Source organism: Mastacembelus armatus, chromosome 20 (assembly GCF_900324485.2).
Source record: "Mastacembelus armatus chromosome 20, fMasArm1.2, whole genome shotgun sequence".
Classification (NCBI taxonomy): Eukaryota; Metazoa; Chordata; class Actinopteri; order Synbranchiformes; family Mastacembelidae; genus Mastacembelus; species Mastacembelus armatus.
The window spans coordinates 11800514-11822816 of record NC_046652.1 but is presented as its reverse complement, the minus strand read 5'-3'; the positions used below and the strand labels follow the sequence as shown (position 1 = coordinate 11822816).

The following is a 22303-nucleotide window of genomic DNA, read 5'->3' as shown; positions in this document are numbered from 1 at the left end:
CAAGCGGCAATGCAGAACTAACCCACAGCAATAGGGGCACGAACAGTCAAGATAGCACCCATTGTTTAATTTACTTGTCAGACACGGTCAGGAGGGAGGCCCCAGGGTCAACTAGTAGCTGCCCACTAGCTTTTGCTGCTTACCCATCATTGGGACCAAGGAGAGAGTGAAGTGGTACTTCCGCTCAGCCTGTTGGAGACACAGAATGGGGGGAAAACTCATCACCGTCCGACCATTTACCTGAATAATGAGCAAAAAAATGGATGCCTTTTAGTTTTGCGGGCTCACTAGCTGCAGATCGAGACACATGGTGACGGAAAGAGAGTGAGGCCAGCCTGACATGTGGCATGGAGATGGCCGTGAGCTGTGCCGGCAGAATTGGGCATCTGGAAGGGGTCAGGTCAGGACAGGGACGAACCAGGAGATCACACCATTTAGCCACTGTCCATGAGTCACTACAAAAAAAAACTACCTATAGCCGGAAAACAAAGTGGAGATGGAGGCCTGCATAACATTAGGGGGCACCGGAGGGAGGAGAGGGAGGAGATGGCTCCTCGGTCTACTAACACTACTCAAAGGTGAAGGAGAGACACTTCCCGTGCTGTTGTAAGTTAACATTAGCTCTTCCAGGGCTCTTCCAGCCGCTTGAAGAAGCATTGGGCTAACGGGCCCAGTTGACGTGCTTTGCCCTGTGCGTCACATGTAGCAAGGATGCGGATCATCCCCAAAGACACAGCCTGAGCCACACTCACTTTCAAACCTGGCACCAACATTATCAACATTAGAAACCATCTTACAGGAATGAAAAAACTTCAGACAGAATACTCACTCTTAGTGCAATAGCTGAAAAAAAGCAGGGGTAGCACGGACGTGATGAGGTCGTTCGGTTCGGATAGAGGGGCCCACCCCAGGTGGGTGTAGATAATTTTCCTCAGCAGTGCTCAGTATGGACACTACTTCATTAGCACATTCTGATGGATTTTGTACCTGGTTATGGCAGTAAAGTGTGTTGTCTCCATAGTTAAAATTCTTCTGTCTCCAGAGAAAACTGAGACATGCTTAACACTGCAACCTTTAACATGAATGCAAACAGTGTGTGACTGCAGCTTCAGCTCCGGGACTCATTATGCTGCACTCACTGCCACAGAGCCACAGATTCGAAGAAACAGCACACAACATCTCTTTGCACATCATATTTCTTTTTAGTTTAAAATTTAAGACATAGTTGTTACTGCAGTACACATGAATTAAATGGTAGTGTAGAAACATGTCTCTCTCTATCACATAATATTTTGGTAGTAGACTTGCTTTAGGGCTCTGCTTAGTGCCAGGTTTACCCCACACTTCACCTTGATGTATGGGTAATATAGAAACTATCACTGAATATCAAATGACACATTTGAGTCAGTGAATGTCACATCAAACTAGGGGCTAAAAATGAGTTTAGGTCCTTTAAGCATTTTAGAAAGTGACTCAGTCTGTAATATATTCTGCCTTTATGAATTTCAAATTTATATGGGTTTATATATAAATCATTTGTTGGTAGCTGCCAGCAGGTCTTGTAATTTCCCTTAGCCTGACTTCAAACAGAATCCTGATGACTTCTTTGATGGGTCTTAATGGAAGTTCAGTGAGGAGAATGGACTAGATTTACATGTTGACAAAGAATGGGAAGGCACCAAGATAATGGAGATACTGTAGCAGTGTCCCAGATCAGGGACACAGCACTATTCTGAATACATTGCAAAAAGATCTTCTGAATAGAGACTGGAAATATAGCCTTCTCCTGCACATATTTTATCCCAGTATGGACATTTTATGGCATGACTGGCATGACTGAAGCAAACTAATTCAAATGAGTTCATCCAACCTTATATTAAGGCATTCCATTGCAGAATGAGGCAAGATGCTATAATTGTTCAAATAGGGATAACTGGATAACACTATTCAGCAGTTTCTCCTCACACGCATTCATTCATTCAAGTGTAAGGTCATAAAGGTATTTGTTGTCAAGAATGAAAAAAAAAAGACCCCAATTGAAACTCCAACATAACTGTGTAGCAGACCAATTGCTGCACAGAATGTATATTTGTTTGCAAATTGTTTAAAGGAAAAATGTTAGAAATGGCAAATTCCCACACTGGAAAACTGAGGAGCGGCTGTTTCAGACACTGATGCACTTACTATTTTTAATGAATTGTGCTGTGGTGTTTTTGTTAAAGGGATTGTTCTGTTGAAATACAAATGCTTTTTTACTGTCACCAGAGGTCACTGAATAATCTGAGGCCTTCAGAGACACCACATCTCACAACACTCCTTCTGTGAACCGACATGTTAGACAGTTCCATCACCGCCATCATCAAAATGCTAATTAAAGGAATACCTTTTGGTGGTTATTACTCTGGTAGAGCCCACAGATTTCAAATGGAGCATCTGTGCCAAGGAGCGCTGAAACTGTTTTATCAGTACCAGGGTGGTTCATGTTTCCCAAACCTATAACCCATCTGTACATTATATCACATGGACAAACATTTTTCCAAACATTTGTCTCTTGTAACACCTTATAATAAACAAAAATCTACTTGCAACCTTTTGGTACATGTAACTGTGCAGCAGTTTGATCATTTTTTTCCTCTGATTTCAGACGTTCACAGATCAGAAGTGATAAAGGTGTCCACCAATTCAGAAAAAAAGCAAAATTGTAGTTTTCGCCTCTTTTCTGGTAATTCTTTGTCATCTTGTAACATATTGTATTTTGTCTTACGGAGGTTTCAAGTTTGGTATTTGTTACTTATATTGGTCTTGTAATATTGATAAAGGGTGCTGAAGAAGAATATACATTTAGTCCTAACCTGGTACACTATTTGCAATTTGTCCAGTGATCATCAAGTTTAGATTGCCCATATATAAAACAACTAGCCTATAAGGAAGCTTGGTATTCTTGTAGAGGCCTTCTTGTGGACAAGAGTATTCAGTTTACTATGTGTAGAGTTATAAATTTACTTATTAACACTTGAGTGCCTTGGTGTTGATGAAATAATCACTACCATTGATTTATCATCTTAACATTTGCATTTTAAGATTTGTCTTGTAAGTAAAGTATTGATTTGCATCAGCTTATCACTTGTATTTATGCTTTGCAGACCATTTAAACATCTGTCCTAGTGATTTATTTGGAAAAGTACGAGTTGATGAGGAGCATTAACTTTAGTCTGTGAGAATAAATTGTTTCATTTGAGGAAGATGCACACATTCATACTCACCGCTAGATCCGGCTCCTAGATTGAAACATAGACTGTAAAATCCTCTTTGGTATTGTTAGCAAGTGATTACTTTGTTAATCAGTTTAGTCCTGTTGCTCATGTCTTGACAGCTTCATCTTTTATTTACATCACTCACCCAGTGTCGCAGGTGCAGACGCTGGGTCTGGGTCTCTCCAGAGGGAGATGTACAATGCTCTCAGTCTCACGACACAAATATCCGCTACTGTTTAATACCACCTGACATTGTGCAGATAGCCTACGATTATTACTTCCACCGGGACTCTGCTTATATGAATAATATAATTTGCAATGTGCATGTTTGTGATTGCATATACTGTAAATGTTTGGCAGTGTGTGCCTCTGCAGAATAACAATCAAAAACCTGTGCGCCGTATCAACTCGTTGCATATGATGTTCCCACAAAAGGAAGCCACTTATTTTAACCACACCTACATAGACAGCCTTGCACACACACACATACACACACACACACACAAACTCCCCTGCTGTGGAGGATATTTTCAATTAATCAGGCTCTCTCATCAATAATGCATCACCCCTGTAGCCAGTCACTCTTCTCCAGCCATTTAATGAGGCAGTTCAGCCAGAGGGACACCATACACACATTACTTCTATTAGAGTGAATGCTCAGGAGAAAAGCTGCTGTGACCATAGCTAGTTATTAAAGTAATGCCATCATTTGAGCCTTCAAGTCAAATCAAAACCTGTCAGAGACTGTTTGCAAAAGGACACAGATGACAATAAGTAAACACCCTGAGAGTCGGTGTGCAGCCCTGTTGCTTCCCACTCACCAAAAGTCCACTATAGAAATTTAAGAGAGGTTTGTTCAAAATGTTCCAGTTTGATAATATTTTTCAAAGTTATAGTTATGCAGCCATAACCCACAAGAGTTGCTGCCGAGAACAAGCTCCAAATAAATCTCCTAGTTTACACTGTACAGTAGATCGTCTGAAAGATTTCAGGGCGTACAGTCTCCATTAAGCGTGGTGCTGTAAGTCTTAGCTCTTATGTTAACTTCAAAAATGTATTCTGGCAATGAAGTGACACACATTATGTCCAATTTTACATTTATTTTTACAAATATCCTAATAAAGAAGAATATTTTCCTCTTAATTTGTCAGCATTACCTGCAATTTAAAATTACTGGACAGCAGAATGTTCCAGAGTGACTGGAATTACCTGTAACTAATCCTTTAATTCCTGTCTAGGAGCTTTTTCTTGCAAAGACAGTGACATCTGGGCTGTTTTTGGCTTAGAGGCAGTTAGTTTCCTTTGCAGGGTACTTAGCTTCCGTTAAGCAATTCACTGCTTGTACAACCTACCAAATTCTTCCATTTACTTCAAACAGCTATGAAAGGTTTTATAAATGTAACCACACTGTCTCATGTGCACTAGAGGATTTTCTAAATAAATCTTTTTATAGACGGTGTGTGGAACAGAAGTCTTTTATAGTGTGAATTATTTTAGGAAACAGTTGTGGATTCATCATTAAAGACAGGGTAGCTGAGGCTACCTAGTGGAGATATCTTGTGAAGAACATCTATTTGCATTCACAGTTTGGACCATAGTGCATTGTGCGTAGTCTGTGTGCAGATAGAAAGTGAAGCTAATTGTGACTCATGAATACCCTGTATTTATTCTCCAAAGAGCCAAATTTACCAACTCTGTGTTAGCTCTTAGCTCAATAGAAACAGATTGCATCTCTGACTGAATTCAGTACTCAACAGAAATGACATTTTCTGTTATTTCACAACAGCCTTGCTCAAATTTTATTTTCTCTGTGCAGGTTTGTGTATATTTATGATCATGATTTATAAAATTGTCTTTTTTGCTTAAGTAGAAATAGTTGTAAACTTGCAAATATGTGCTATGGTCAGGTTGGCCAACCCTGCAGAGCAATATTTGTAGCTTGCCATCTTCTTCCTTTCTTTGGTTGATGTGTTACTACATTTCTTGGCAGCTTAACCATGCCAGATGTTGGCTATCTCGAAAGAGTGAAACCATTGCAGGAATATCTCTTGCATCGCTGCATTATATGTTCAGTGGCCATGATGTGCAAAAAGACTACAGTGACATTACTAAATAGAAAACACAAGAACATTACAAAAAATACAATAAAACATAAATTGATAAGTTTTTACATTTTCTGAGATATCTATCTATAATGAAGTTGTTGTTTTGTGATTTATGATGTGGTTCTGTGCCAAAAACATGTTAATCTGATACTGATTAAATGGTTTCATGGCGCATGTATGTATGTTAAGTGTATATTATCACACTATACTATACAGCACCATTTGAGTTTTGTGAGCAGTAAGGCTTTTTGTTTTTGGCAGGTTAGCCCAGCCAAGTTAAACGAGATGATGCAAATGAGATGAAGCCAAATCTTCTGGGTTTGTTTGTTCATCCTTAACCCTTTTACTCATTTTGTCCTGTGCCAGAACGTGTCATCAAGAACAAAATAACAGTTTGTTTAAATTACAAATGACACTACTTACACTCCACATGTTTTTATGTGTTTACATAAGGTTCTTAGTATGTGGTTTATTATTTTAATTGATTTCCTCATATACTGCTTTCCAGAGTAGCAGTGATCTTGACATGGTCTTGTACCATTCTTTTCATTTCTTATCATCTTCTCTTCATTTTTTGTGAAGCAGACCAAGAATGGTGATCTGTCAGGAACACAACCATATGAGCAGAGAATCTGACCATCTGGCTTCTTCTGCAGCTAAAAATCACGGGGGACAAGAGAAGAGTGACGAATGCCCCTTTTGGCCTGCCGTCTGTCAATGTTAAGATGTCTCTTTTAAAAATAAAACACTGTTGCTGGTAGCTGTACAGAGCCAATAGTGTGATTGCAAGGACATACAGTATAACAGGACCTCTTGAAAGTTTCTTCTTTTTAAGAATAGAATGGAAAGTCACCACAAGGAAAAAGAAAAATAAACTAATTTTAGGTTTGCACTCTTGGAATGATTTCAGAGTTACAGATATATATACTGGGTGGGCCAGTTATGGGAAAGGAATGATATCTGTGCAATGATTGTCTTATCTCTGAAGTTCACAGTACAGGAATGCCTCACCCAGTCAGGTCTCCTATCAGTGTTTTATTGTGGGAGGTAACTTTCCATTTTTGCTATCAAAACCCTATGAGACAGGAATATATAAGTGAGGAATGAATCTAGAAATCCTGCGTTAGTTGTTTCAGTTTTCACCAAGCTGTCGCTGTATTTTAATTTCCAATGCCTGGTGTGAACTATGTCATGAGACTGTTCTCCTCAAGACATAAATTCGACTAATTAGAGATTAATGACTCATGCTTGATGTAATTAGGCTGCATGGGTCACCCCCACAAAAATTCAAACATACATTCATTATTTTTTTTCCTATCTCCCCCATGAGTTTTATTGTGTATAACATAAAACATGAAAATGATCTCCTGAGCAGACATGCTCCAACTAGTCATGACCAGTCGCCATGACGGCAGTTTGACAGCAGTGTTATGGTTTCTCAGTCGCAGTAATGAAGGACTACTGAGTGTGTCATCCAGGAAAAGGGCCTCCCCCAGTCTGTCTGCTGGCAAGCAAACTGGATTTAGTCCTACACTTCAGAATAACACCAGGCCTCGAAAACTGTAGCATGACCACCCTTTGCTTTAATAGGCAGAAACAGCTCATTAAATCACAACAGTGGCTAACCCTTTCCATTAGAGAATTGGTAAACTCATGTTAGTCAGACAACAGCTAAATCATTTAGATGATTTCGTGTTTTTGTTCCTTGTATCTCTTTCCAGCTTACACATCATTCTGGTCATTTTTGCACAGTTAGCAGCCACAGTGGTTGAAACAAGAGAAACAGAAGCGCAGTGCACAGAATAATAGTGCTGCACAGTGGCTCAATTTTCCAGAGTCATCTGTCCTGCAAACTGTGCATGATATACAGAACAAGAGAACGGATTACCCATAATGTCAAGAGAGACAGGTTAAGCTGGCAGGACACTGGTTTATATTGAATGGGCTTACTTTCAAAGTCAAAAAGTCAGTAACTTCTCAGTGCAAAGTTTTAATGTCATGTCATATGGCTAAGCAGAGAAAATTAAATTTTCACAGTCTTTAATTTGACTTTCAGACAGACAAATTGTCAAAGAAACTCCAGGCTCCTGTGAACAGAGTAAATGGCAGTAAAATGCTTGAACAGTAAACAAATGAAAGAAGATATTGTGCCATGAGATGCTAACATTTAAAAGAAAACTTCCTATTGAACATATACTTTCATAATTGTTACAATAATGTTAGCAGGTGATGTATTATTATCTCATTTTGACAAATTTAACTCGAAATCAGATATTCTGTCAAACTAAAAACCAAAATTGGCAGTAAGGACTGTGTAAAGCCCTGAGGAGTGTATTGATATAAAACTGTGAGATTGCCTCAATACACAGATTTGCCTGAAGTAAAATTCAAAACGCTTCATCTGCTCTGATTTCCCTGAGCTACAAGACCAGACTGGGCTTCATTAGCAGTTGCCGCTGTGCTTTATTGGCACGAAAGATCCCATTTTCACTACAGAAATGACATGCCACCACTCGCAAATTGACAACGCACCATGTTTCCTTACAAATCAACTCTTACTAACAGCGATTTCTAGGATCTATACCTTCCCATGTCTAAACACAGCAGTGTCATCAGCATGTAAGTTCAAACAGTAGGACATAAGGACCTCACAGGCATTGTTTACAACAGTAAAACATTACTAAATATAGGAAAACGTTACCACCAGCATGCCTACACCTTATCAGTAAAGTCTGGATATGTCCTCTCATCTGTCATCTGAAGGACACACTCACAGCAAGTCCATTCATATTTAAGTTTTAAAACTCTCAGTAATGATGGTGTTGCTCTCCATTAGCGACTAATTCTCTTGCACAACAGACTTATACAGTATTGATAATTACTCCACTCCAGAATATCAAGCTGCTCTCTGACTGATGTTGGCTGCAGCAAAGGTTAATTAATGAGCAGTGGCAGGAGCGATGGCTGCCGGCAAAGGAGAGGCTCTCCTGAGACTCGGACTTGCCAGTGGTGAAAGATAAAGGTGGAATAGGCAAGGGTATGACTTTTCAGCTGAAATTGAGTCGCCTTTTCTATCTGCATAACCTCCATGTACATAATAGTCTGAGAAAGCTACTGGATCATTTACCCAAGCGGCTGCATGGAAACTGATTGTAATGTGGGTTCTCATCATTTATTCCTTTAAAAACCTTATTTCATCCAATGATTAGGTATTGGTTATATCAAATATCAGAGATACGGTAATCTATTAGGCAACCTTCATGCTTAAAATAGTTCTGCAAATCTGCTTCTTGTGATGAGACATCAAATGGTATTTACCTTTCTGTGCAGCAGTCATTTTGTGTTTTCAGATGGGAAATAAATTCTATGGTAATACTCAGACATATTGCTTTATTTTTTATCCCATCTCTAAAATGCCATTAAATTTAATTGCTTGATATTATCTGTGCAGGTTTACACTTAATGTGTGAACCAAAGTGACTTGTTTTTGTATGTGCTGTTCGCTTAAAAAGTCCAATGATAGGGTATCATGATAAGAGTTCTGTATAAAAATATAAATCTGGTACTGCTTTTATGTAAGGCACCCTTTATAAATTGTTTGCACATTGTAATTAAGTACTTTGCTAATGCCCAATAAATTCAGTACATCAGACTGAGAGTTGCCAAATAATGTGTGTGTTAAGAGAACAAATCTGAGGTTTGTAAAGTTAATGAATCCTTAATAGATGGTTAATTATCATAGGCTGTGAAGTTAAACATGTTATTACAGTAATTAATAAATGGTCATTATTTCCTTGCTTGCTCATAAATCCACAGAAAGAGTTTTCTATAACCTGGCAAACTAAGATCTTTTTCTCACTCAATGCTCATATAAAGCATAAAAGTAAAAATAAAAGTATAAATTGTTCAAGAGCCACTCATAAAGCCATTAGTTTCAAACTATAAACCATATACTGTGTAAAGATTGACTATGGAAAAGTAATATCATAAATACACTGTAAAGGCAGTATCAATATCAATTTCTCATTAGTCAGCCTTTATACGGAGGTTTGTAAGTTGTAACTAATAGCTTTATTGATGCTTGGTTAATCTTTTACTAACCCTTTACACATCATTTAGGACCACTGTTTTCCAATGGCCTCATTAGTGATGTCCCTGGGGTCATGGAGTGTTTTAAGTTATCAACATCAACATCCGGGAGATGTCTTAATTGTGACTGTCAGGTCATCCATAAATGCCCTGATGGGTGGTTATCAGATCCTACACTTGGTCAAAAGCTCCCTGCACTCTCCCTGTGCTAATTTTGCTGCTATATTCACTGCTAAGGAGAAGAGCATGACTGTGCATCCTGTTGGTAATCTCTGTTCTCTAAGCACTGCATAAAATGTTGCTGTTCCTGTGGTTATTCTGGGAAAAGTCGGTGTAATAATGCTTAGATGAGGTTCCTGATGTTACTTGAGACAAGGTGGCATGATGGGGAAATCCCATCTATCTTATAGGGCATTGACCCAATTGCCAGACAGTGATAATGAAAAATATTTTCACTTCACACTCCAAAGTGAGACTACAAATTGCTGTTTTTTCAGGGCTCTCCCATTTTGGACCCCAGATACCTTCTTCAAATCAGCCTGAGGTCATGGAGTGTTTCAGGTCCTTCAACATCCTCAACATTATACCACAACATCAGACACCTTCAACCAGGTGACCCAGCTGAGGCTGATCAGATCCCAGTTTCTGTCTGAGTAGTTTCTGTCAGGTGGCCCATTCAGCTGCCTCCTCTGTTGATGACTATTCTATGGTGGCCTACCATGATGCCCAGAAAACTGAAGGCTTGTCAGAGAGTGGCAAATTCTCTGCTACTGTATTTGCCTTCTCTCCTGTATTTGGCTTCTGTCCTTCTCTGCAGCAATCATTGACAGAGGCCTGGCATTTGGCTCTCTTCCTCTTTTTCTGTCTTCCCAGGGGTCAGTTGTTTCCAACATAACAACATATTCACCTGTTTAGCTGACTCAGATGCCCACAAAGAGGTCAGGACCATATGAGCCAGGACCTTTAGCTTCCTCTCTGAGTCGACTGCAAGCTGTAGCTACACTGACGAGATCTGTGGGAGCATGATTTGGGGTCAGAGACATTTTCCTCGGCTTTACAAAATATTACATTTGTCACTCAGTGGTTCTTACATACAGAAACAGCTATGCAAATAGCCTCAGTGGTCATTTGCAGCTATTAGTGACACCAGTGTGAACACCCTTCTTCCAGGGCTTTTTGGCAGCTGCTAAGGACATGCTCTAGGGTAACCTACCTCTGCAAAAAGGTGTCTTGGTGCCATAGGGCCCCTTGTGTGGTGACTTTGTCATTGTGATGCTTGGAAAGCTACCCAGGTCCTGATCATCCACTGGTCCCTGAATGTTCCAGTATGTTGTGCCACAATCTTGCTTCTTTTTGTTCTATATTATCCTTGGTCTTCCACCTTCTCCCTGTCTTTACTTCAGTGCCAACTTCAGAGATGTGACTGTCTGCACTACTGCATTTTCTACAGCATGGCACCATGAACTGCTTTATTAGTCGTGGCGATTTAGTCATGTTCTTCCCTTATAATGTTATACTGCTCACTGATCTTGGGAGTCCTAATAACCGGTGCAGGTAATGGCAGATCTTTTTTTCTTTTCACAGTTGACATTAAGACTAAGTCCTAGATGATTCTGGGCACAAGATGCATAGGTGGATCCTGTCCGTGTAATCCAAGCATTAGATGCCCAGTGTCTATGTGGTCATCCATTGCTGGAGCTCCTAGATGGAGGTTCTGATGTTCTTCAGGTACCTGTTAAACACCTTTTAGCACCTATTAAAAGACCCTTCACTGGGTTCTCTGTCAGGATTGGCATGAAGGTTCCTCCCTTAGCAAACCAGCACCAGAAATAGTCCATCCTGTAATAATCCCCTTCTCTAAGCAATGCCATGCCATGAAACTGTTGCTCTTCCTGTCGATACTCTTGGAAATGACTGTATCCTCATGTTACTTGCAGTAAAATAACTCAAAATTCAAAATTGCTGTTTTTTAGTGATCTCCTCTTTTGGATTTCAGACACCTTGTGCAAATCTTCATTGCTGGGCTACATTCACTCTCTCTGTTCCTCAGTTTTTGCTGCTGTCTGGGGCATTGTTTGTACACCATGTAAGTGACACCACCTGGTCCTGGTGGTGAAATTGAGCTTGTCAATTTCACAACGTCTCTTGCCAACGATGTCAGCATTGGTGTTGAATGGATCAATCCTCTGCACTCAGACAGAGCCTACTCTCTTACACTGTCTGAATAGATGTGGATAAACTTTTCAGCCTAAAGGGCTATCTGCTCATTCCATTTCTAAGCAAGTAGTTTCTTGGTGAAGTTGAAAGGATCAGCTATGAAGATAGGTTTCCTCCTTGCTTTGTGCATGCATTTCTACCTGTGCCATTCTGGCTTTTGGAGAGTTAGAAGCTTCTTGTCTCAAGGCTTCACTTCTTTTCCTTAACATCTCTCAGGCTCCTATGGGCATTTTTTCAGAGGAATTAATGTAGGGACTCTCAACTGTCTCTTCATTTATCACAAGTATTTTTTTGGTTTCTGGCAGTTTCTTCCTGGTGGCCAATGCATTAGCCAGATAGAACATTGTTCGACACATCTTTCGCTAGACTCCAACACATCATCAGTGATGCTCCTGGGATCACAGGGTGTTGTGGGTCTTTCAATATCTGACAACCTCACAAATGTGACCCAGGTTAGCCTGATGAGGCCGCACCTTTTTGACTGTATCTCTTTCCATAAGATATTTGTCTTCATCCAATGCAATCACATGCAGACAATTAATAGGTGTTACATCTTTAATTACAGGTCATGATGTTTTTACTTTCTTCTATCACAAACATTTTTTTCAACCTGGTGACCCACAAGCTGCTCCGAGTCATGGATTTTAATACAGTACTATTAACCATTGGGTAAATAAGCATTAATTCTGCAGTTACACATAAAGTCATTAATAAAGGATCGTGAATTTCTGACTATTTTCTGATGTCAAAAGTTAATACAACATATATCATAATACAACAGCGTAACTTTAATTAGTCTATAAATATTGATAAATAATAATATGGAAATACAAAAATTTAGTTACATCTTTAAAAATATTTATGAGGACATTAGACATTAGAAAGTGGTACAATAATTTATAAATTGGTCCTGCGTTCTCTTTGTCCAGCTTTTATAAGGGGTTGATATGGATTATTATTTAATAATGGTCAATAAATAATGTATTAATGTTTTCTATGTCAGTTATAAAGCATTAATGAGAGCATTTTGTGGGATGTTGTGGGTTGTGAAAAATCTGTGTGGTTGGTCTTTTGCATCTGCACATGAGTCTGTGCCACATTACATTTATCAACAATTTCATTTATAACTTATGGGTAAATAAATAGTTAATAAATTGGGCAGATTGCAAGGTAAGATAGCAAAAGGACTCAAGTACACAAACTGTTTGTAAAGGGTCAAAGACAGATCTTATTATGTTATTTTCATGTAATAATTACATCTATAAAGAAACTAGCAGATCTAGATGAGTAAAAAGTACATGTCCTAAAATATAACGTAGCATAAAATGGAAATAGTCAAGAAAAGCATAAATGTACTTAGTTATTTTCCACCACTGCCTACTGGGCAAAGATAAATTACAATTATTAAAATTTTACACAACCTGTCACACAAGTTATGAACAGTAGCTGGTCGTCATTAAATAATTAATAAGCCAAAGAGCTTGTTACAGCCAATAAATTCATATAAACATGCTGCTTGAGAAAGGGGTACTATACAATGTAAACATAGCTGCTTTAAAGCAACTCCCCAACACACTTGTTTATAAAATCGAAATAATTAGAAATACAACCAGAGTGTTGATATTGAGATTATTAATGCCCCAGTAGTTCCAATCACTCCCAGATCTAGAAAGAATCAAAATAAGCTACTTAACAGCCAGCATGCACAAGACCAGTTTTGTAGAAACTTCCCTTCCAAAGCATTAGCCTGAGTTTTTTTTAGTGAATAATGTTCCTCTGCATGCAAGGATTAGACAGAGAGGACCCTGCCAAGCATTTAGAGTGTTATAGGAGGGATCAAGAACAAATGAGTAAAGAAATGACTGACTCATTGAGACCATTTTGAGACATGAGATGCAGCATGTGCTCTTTCAAAGTCTGCTCCAATTAAGTTTGCATCTCAGTCGGAGCATGACTTTAGAATTTTCTGACATGTTTTTAATTGTTGGCTCCTCCTTGTCATGAACGTCAACCATATAAGCAATTAGGCTTCTGTCATCCATGTCTAATAAAATGGAGATTTTGCTGCTACATAACTGTGGCAGAGGCATCTACAGAAGTAGACATTTTACTAGTGAGTTAGCAGTAACCATAGTGAAAGAGAGCATGTACAAATTAAAATATATGTAGATAATAGGTACTTTAACATGAGTGTAATGTTGCATAATCTGCAGCTAATGAGAATTAATGTGATACAATAATAATCACTGATAAAATCACGATATGTACTAGAATCATATTCTGCAAGATAAATCACTACATCCAAAGACTCGTTGCCATTAAATTTATGAATTTATTATTTTCTTTACATTATCCCCACCTTCTGCTCCAGAGCTGACAGAAAGCTGTCCACGAAATTATTATAATTCAAGGCCACAGAAGCAAGGAACCATATCCCCACGAGCAAATACAAAACAGAGTTGGTAACAGGATTGCAACACCAAAATGAAAGCATGTCTGCCAAGTCTACACATTCAAAGACCACAAACATCAAACAGGTTTTCCAGGCAGTCAAGGGTTTCAGTGTTCATAAAGAAGAAAACAAACAGGACTGTTTCTAGCTAAGAAAAGATGGTTATTTCCAAAATGGGCACATTATTTTTTTGTGTGTGCGTTTGTGTGTGTGTACAGATGCAACTGAAAATCTGAGTGCATCATCTGTATGTTACATGCGATCAATTTACATTACAAAAATGTTTAAGCAAGACAGCATCAAAAATTACTGAGAATACATCTTTGCCCAGGCCAAAGAGCATAACATCACAGAGCAGAATTGGTCTCTGACTGTTTTATTAGCTATACTTAATATTCATCCCCTGTTCAGTCCACTGCTCACTGAACTCTTTCAAGACAAAGGCCAAAAAAGATCATTGGATATCTGATTGAGCATGACAGGGAATGAAAACTTGTACTGTTTGCATTTCCTCCAGGCTTTTATATTGAAGATAGTACAGCCATAAAACACAGGGTAAGCCTCAGTTATGGCATTTTTCGCAGATTAATATGAGTTACTGAGGGGGATGCTTTGGAAATTGCTTTGACTAGAAATGTATCAAGGCTGACAGTTTTTTTTTTTCAGTTTGATCCCTATTAAGCAATTTCCTCTGATCTTATTCAGTAAATGCCAAAGGGAGTTATAATAATCATATTCATTCCTGATCCTTTGGGATATGTGTCTTTGGAAGATATAAGTACGTTTAACTTTCTTTCTTTTAGACAAAGTATCTTCAGAGGTTTTCCAAGCTAATCGAGTACATACAGAAAGTTAGCTTTGAAAAATGCACTGAACCCCACATACAATAAAAAGAGTCCCATGAAAGCACTAACACAGTGTTACCACAGGAGGCATAGTGTGAGCAGTACATTAGCAGAGCAGCAGTAGCAGCTACAGTGCTCGGTCTGTGTCTACACAGGAGGCGCTCAGGTGACCTGCGTGTTGGAAATGCTTAGAGGACTACGCGCTGTCACTATGCTTACAGATAACAGACTTTCAAAAAAGACTAAAGAAGACAAAAATATTCTTCAGATCACGTTTATGGGCATATAGTGCAAGCCAATGCGCAACTTGTGTAGACAGCTAAAGTAGAAACGCATCTGATCTTTCAGATGCATGACATGATTGATAAACGTGTCTGAAATGCATTCTGTGTAGACACGCCATAAGCCACTAAACCGTCATGACATCTTTAAGATTTAAATAAAATCACTTTACTAATATAATGAAAATACAATCCATATACTTTATATGTCTGTCATAGCAATAAAGCAATACTTTCTTCTTCTTGTTCTCTGCTTTAAGTCTATACAATGCAGCATTTTTTTAGAGTTTAAAGGGTAACAGCACTCAGATATTAAAATTCGTGACAGCCAGATTAGTCTTCTAAAGCTACAAATTTAACCAAGACTATCAATAAATGAGTCCGTTTTTCATAATGTATCTGTTCTAACCAGTAAATATCTCTTGACCATCCCGTAATAACAAATTTTGCACAAATATCTCGCTGACATCACAGATTAGACATAGGAAAAAGTCTAATTTTTCATCTCTTCCTAAAATATACAAATAATCTTCACTTAAAAACAGAGTGAGATCTTTGAGAATGTTTCTATAACATAAGATTTATGCTAAAATCCACTAGACATCCTGTGCATGTAAGACAGAAAAGGTCTAAAGTGTCACTCAGTGAACGCATGCTGTAGGTTTTTGGAGCTGCTGAGGGAAAAGAATACTGAAGCTCCCTTCCACCTATTTTAATGTAAAAATAATCCCTCACACAAATATCTGTTGCCATAGTTGGAACAACACCTTCCATACAGTACACCTAAACAAATACAGAAACTTGAACAGACATAATTCTTTTTTCTCAACATGTAACATTTTCAAAATTTAAGGTCAGTGCAAAAAACAACTTTACAGAACTCAACAATAGCCACAGTAAACAAGGACAGCTCAACATTAGCTGACCAGCAGCAGTAAGTTAACTGGCAAACTTGTTGTAGCCCAACCGCTTCATCACACTCCCACATACGTCCTCTATTAGTCTGATGTCTTTTCGTGGCATTTTTTGTCTCCACATGTTAATGTTGGTTGGTGAAATGTCTCCTTCATACATTAGATTGTACAGATTCGTGGAAGTGGTGAATATAAGTTGGTTGAGAGCTGCAGGTGAAACAGGCACCCCTAGAAATGTGTGTATGCTCTCTGCGGTTTCGTGTGGGAAGTTGACCACATCCTCAAACCTCACTTGAAGGTAACACTCCTGGGGGAGGCTCTTGCTGACCCTCAGCACTGCTGTGGTGTGAGCCAACCACAGATGAGCCAGTATCAGGATGGGGTTTGTCTCCAAACGGGATAAAAGCCTCTGGATTATTTTAAACTCTGGCGCCACACTTGGGCACCCATCCCTGACAGTGTCCTCTTTAAATATCAAGGAAAGGTGCTGTGGGATGTTTTTAAGGGAGTAAAGGCTGGGTTTGCTGTTATGAACCATGAGATAAATCCATGCTCGAGGGTCTCTCACCAAGTAGATTGTCCTCAAGGAAGGTCCCACCACTTCCTGAATGAAAGGCAGTTTGAGTGCCCAGCTCCCACTCCGCATGTTGAGGACCACACGGGCATCAGGGTACTCTGCAACATGACGTCTCAATTCCCTGACATACTCTGCATCTCTTTCCATACTAGCCCTCAGTTTGCCTTTCAACTCAGATGCTGATTCGCGCCTCCTGGATCTTTTCTTTCTGTCCTTAGAGGGGTCAACCCTCTGGGGTTGTTTGACCCTGGTGCTCTCCACCAGCTGAATATTTTGCAAGTGCAGCTTAGTGTTGTGCACTAGTGAATGCAGCCAGCCCTGAATAATTTTAAACCGTCCTTGCATGGCATCTGACTTTGACCACTCGCAGGCATCGACCAGAGAGTCAAACTCAAACTCAGTTTCAGGAATGTCCACGTGCTCAGTGGGAACCCTTATGTAAACAAAGTCTGAGCTGTTGTAGAAAAGGTGCTTGAGTATTTCCGATCCTGATCCAGGCAGGGTTGTTATGACAACAGTGGGGAGGGGGAGCCGGTGCTGCTCATAAAGTCTGATTTGTTTGTTTACTTCATTTTTGGCGCCCGCACCTTTCCATTTTACCCCACAGAGAAGCTGATCGCAGCTGTTAGACACAAACAGCAGTTCGACTACCCAGAGAATGAGCACAGAGAGGAGTGTGTAGCGCATCAGCCTGCTGAAACAGACATAAAACTTTCTCTGCATGGTCAGAAAGCCTATGGCCACACAGAGAACAACCCCTGCAATCACATTGACTGTGAACCCAAAGTCAAAGAACTGATTATCACTGCTGATTTGTTTGGGGATGAGTTGAGTCCCAAGGCCATATCGAGTGATTTGATACTTATCCTCAACTTTACAGTGACCTCCAAATCCTAAATATGTCACCCGAGAACCTATGTCCTTATAGTTTGTGGCAATAGACACTATTCTTTCTGTGTTGTTTATGATTAAGGAAAGCTTCACTCCATGTTTGCTATTATCTGTAAATCTACAGTTTGACACTTTGACATATGGGCCATGTAATACATATGCCACTCTGCTGACTGTGCCTGTCACTGGGAAAGTGACATTGACATACTGAGTCCACCTCTTTTTAAACTCAGCTGCCTGCTCTGCCTCCTGTATCCTGGTGTCAGGGCTGTGACCCTGGCTGTCAAACCAGAACATTTTATAATGAGCATCCCACACATCCATCATTGCACCATTATATCTGTCCATAAATCTGAAAGGAACATATTTAAAGTCTATGTCAAGATTGTGGAAAAAAGCACTGAGTGACTTCACAGGTGAATCACCCCACTTTTCGACGTGGTCAAGCACCAGTAAAGTCTGTGAATTGAGTAGAACCAAAGCTCTAAACACACTCTTTAGCCTCATAGCAGGAGAGTAAGCCAACACAGCTTCCCCACTCACAAACATGGTGTCTCTATGTGCGGAGGCAGCAACCACCTCCCCTCTAGCATCACCCACCCCTTCATCAGTCCAGCGCAGCCACTTAGCACATTCCCCAAGCTGACCCTCCCATGGACTGTTACACTGACTGGTAGGAGAAGGACTGAATACCAAAACATTGTTAAGATAGCTGTACTTTGGGCCATAAAGTGCTTCAGACACAAATACCTGTCCATTAGGAGCAAATGTGAAAGAGTTCTGATCTGGGTGCTCGTGACCTGGGTTAAAGCTGTTCCATCCATCAACCCAGGAGTATGGCTTGTCGTGGACAATGTCATAGACTGCACGGCCACCCAGCCTGCCGGACTTAAAGGAGACAAACGTATTGCCCTGGCCATTAGGCAGCCCTGCTCCATAGGTGACCACACCCCAGTTTGAGAAAATGTGCATACTTGCTTTGCCAAAGTCATGAGGAGGCTGCGGTGTGAGGTGGGAGTTGTACCAGATGTATTCTGTGTGAAGTGTAGCCCAGCGCTGGGCAGACGACTGCCCCATGGGACCATCCTTAGGTCTGTGCTTTCTAATCTGTTGAGCCAGCCAGTTACCTGTCCCGTTCCTCATGATGAATGTGTCAAGGAAAACAAGCTGGCTCTCTGGCCCATAAAACCAGTTGTAGTTGGAGTCCGCGATGCCAACTGTTCTCTGAAAACCCGGCAACAGAGTGGCATAATAGAACCAGAAGTGCCCTCGGAGCCAGTTGTTTTGCATATTGTCAATGTTGAAATGGCGCTGAGCTAAGAAAACATACTGTGTAATGGACTTGGCTGTGTAGCTCCCATAAGCTACTCCCTCATCCAAAGACCCATCGACAACATGATTCAGGAGAAACATAGTTTTCTCCATGTAGTTCACAGCCACTTGTTTCCACATCATCGACTCCGGGTCGTCATGTGATCCAACCACTATTGCACCAGTCAGGATGGCTAATATGTTAGTGGTTTGATGATTCTGGAGATACTGCTTCCCCCACCCCCTGTACTTAGAGAGCTCATACAATTCTTCTGTCTCCGAGCGAATTTTCTTGAGGTAAACATCCCTTCTGCGCTCATCCAAGTGAGAGTAAATAAAGTCATAAGCAGTAGCAAACCCAGTGAGAGAGTGTGCCATGGGAACCTCATCATTAGGGGCACTAGTCACCTTCCAGTCCGGGTATTCAGCCATCCTATCCATAAACTTAATAAGAAACTGTAGGGCAGCAGAGTCCTCTGGGCACAACAGGCAGTAGAGAGCCAGGGGAGGTAGGTTGTTTCCATAAATCTCATTCCACTTGCTTGTAAATTCCTCATGTTTCAGTGGGGGCATGTAAAAGGGGACATTAGACAACATGGTCAGCACAGCCATCCGGATGACTTTAAATATGTGACTGTGGGTGGTAGAGGATCTTTGCCTCAAGTGCAACACATCCACTTGGTTAAAATATAGGTTTGGATGGGAATCAGCAGACTGGAGTTTCCACTGTTCGGTCGCTCTGTCCCGTGCAAGCTTGACCTCCAGCAAGTCATCTGTAAAAATGTCTCTGTCTGTGGTGTTGAAGACCCCCGAAAAAGCAGTCCCCAGTGTGAACAGTGGGAGTAAAACGACAGAGTATACAGCCCAGTTAAGTGCCATTTTTCCGGGCATTAGGGAATATATTTTACTTGATTTCAGAATAAAGCAGCTGAGTTTTCTTCCTTTGAAACGTTGCTGTAATATGCGGTAACTTCATTTGAGATTTCAGAGAATAAGTCCAGGTGAAATCTAAGTTTTCAGAGTGCAACAGTCTTTAAAATTGATATTTCATAATACAATATGATGCAGTATCAAAGTCCCTTACATGACAGTTAAGAAGAGGGAAAAAAGAACTTTAGTGCAAGAATAAGCTCTGTCCATAATTATTTGCAACAGTTTACAAAGGCAACAAAATACATTACATTAAATATGCACAGATGTCTGAAAGGGTTTTCTGTTCTGTTTTTTGGAATTTATATCCAAAATGAAAAAAAAAAAAAAATCTTTGTCTTATGTTTGTATGTTTTCCTTCGTCCTCACTGTAATAATCGTGCTCCTGAAGGCATCTCCCCCCTCGCTTGCACCAATAACTCATATTGATCTCCTCCCCAAAACATTTTCCTCTAGACAAACATCAGTCAGCCCCAGTCTGTGTCCGGTCCAATCACAGCCATCCAAAGGCTCCGTGCGCAGCCCGACCGAGCTGCACCATCCATGGACATGAACCTCAGCAAACAACACATCTCCGCAGATGACATTGCTTGGTATCACAACTGCAGAGACTTCAAACTGCCTGGTGCTCAAATTTTAAAAATCCAGTCGGGAAATTCCTCTGTGTGCATTGTTAAATCCGGTCCCCAGCTTATTTTTGTTTTGTTTTTGTTTTTTTTCCACGATTTATCTTCGCGATTAGTATGGTGAAGTCAGAAAACAGGAAAGTTGTCGTCACTCCTTAAGTATTCAAAGAATGAGACATTTTTTTCCGATTTGTCCGCTGGAAACAGTACATCAGTCTCCCAACTGATGGATATTACAGTTGTAAATCCGCAGCATCTGTAAAGATATGTATTCATCTGCTGCTGTTTGAGACGCACAAATCACAAGTAAGACTGTGTATATGTGTAATCTCCGGACGCGTCTCCGTTGTGTCCTCCCGACTTACAGCACAGTCAGTTTGATTGTTTTCCTGCACTAGGTAGAAAATTTCCACAATTCAAACTGTAGAGGGAGCCGTGACTTCAGAAGCCCAGCCCTGTGTCTCATGCGGAGAGTGGGAAGGCTTGAATATTCATTTCATTTTATAACCCCACCCCCGTATTCCTACTGGGGTGGTTGACTGATGTTGATAAAACATCTGGTGAAATGTAATTTACAACAGCTCTTGACTGTGTCATTTTATTTATCATTTCAACAGGAATAGTTCATCTTCGAGAGGCAAAGACGGCTCTTTGGGGGCAGGGGGAGGGGTGTTTGAAAAAGAAGAAGGATCAGAAAGAAATTAAAGCAATTGACAGGAGTCAAAAGAAAGCAATGTGGAAAAGTAAAATGAACTATATGGAGAGGGTTATCATTTATCATTTACACTTATGATGGAAGAAAACAAACGATTCAAAATCTCAGACTATTCCTATTTAAAGCAACTGGCTGACAGTTCGGGAAATATCTTTGCTTTTGAGAGTAAGAAGATTAATATCACATTGTCAGATCTGGTTATTAAATATAAAGGTAAAGCTAGAAGTTGGTTACTTAGCATACCAACTTCAAACAGAAAAACAACAGGAGATTAAATACACTGAGGGCTGTGGATATATTATTTGACCCAACCCTATAATTTGCTCTGTTCTCTGTTGACTGCATGACGACTCGAAATTTTCAACCCTGTAGTTTTTGCTTTTGTACATATGAAACAAAGTATATAATGTTATAATCATTAGTAAGCATTAGAGATGTTTGATATTTTTACCTACGTTGATAAATTATGATGTAATAAAAAAAAAAGATATAATAGAAGAGACATATTGGTTTATAATGAATCTTTCTTTTCTGCCCAAAATGTCTGATTATGCCATTTTATCTTCAGTTACACGACTCTGTAACACATTTCATCATGCAACAGAAAAGACTTCCAGTAACCTGAAAAGCATCTCCCTTTTGAATAATACGTGACATTTGCCTGCCCTTACACGTGGCACTATGGACCTATTGATCACCTCATTCTGTGTGTGTGTTAGCTTTCTGTGCAACATCTTCATTTAATGATGGATTAGTTTCATTATACCCAGTTCTTTTGTAGGTTCTGCACCAGACTATCCCACAGGGATCACTGTTGCATGATGCTTTTTTTCTCTCCCCACATTTTGAATGCACAAGCTACAGGCACACAGTTGGCCTTATCAGGATCACTGCTGGAAACGTGCACAGAGCTCTCTCTTAGGACAACAATCTTCCATATGGATAGGAGATGAACTGCAAAAAAGCTGCCTTAATTTAAAAAGTAATCTTGAAAACACATAAACATAAAGATTATATTTCTGGATTCAAAAACTGATATGAAAAGTTTGTAAACAGCTAACTTAGTAAAGAATTTATTTTTAATTATTTATTTCTG

The 22303-nt window shown here is 39.8% G+C and overlaps 1 protein-coding gene and 1 long non-coding RNA gene across 2 annotated transcripts in view; both read right to left on the bottom strand.

The window, feature by feature from the left end:
- Positions 1 to 22303, bottom strand: part of LOC113121352 (uncharacterized) — a 91300-nt gene that overhangs the window by 66478 nt on the left and 2519 nt on the right. The window lies entirely within an intron of this gene.
- On the bottom strand, positions 13984 to 20853 carry dselb (dermatan sulfate epimerase like b). Its single transcript, XM_026291722.1, has one exon. It carries the CDS (start codon positions 19825 to 19827, stop codon positions 16183 to 16185), a length of 3645 nt encoding a protein of 1214 aa, XP_026147507.1. The 5' UTR covers positions 19828 to 20853; the 3' UTR covers positions 13984 to 16182.

Coding starts and splice junctions, on each gene's coding strand:
- dselb (XM_026291722.1), bottom strand. CDS start 19,827: ATGCCCGGAAAAATGGCACTTAACTGGGCTGTATACTCTGTCGTTTTA.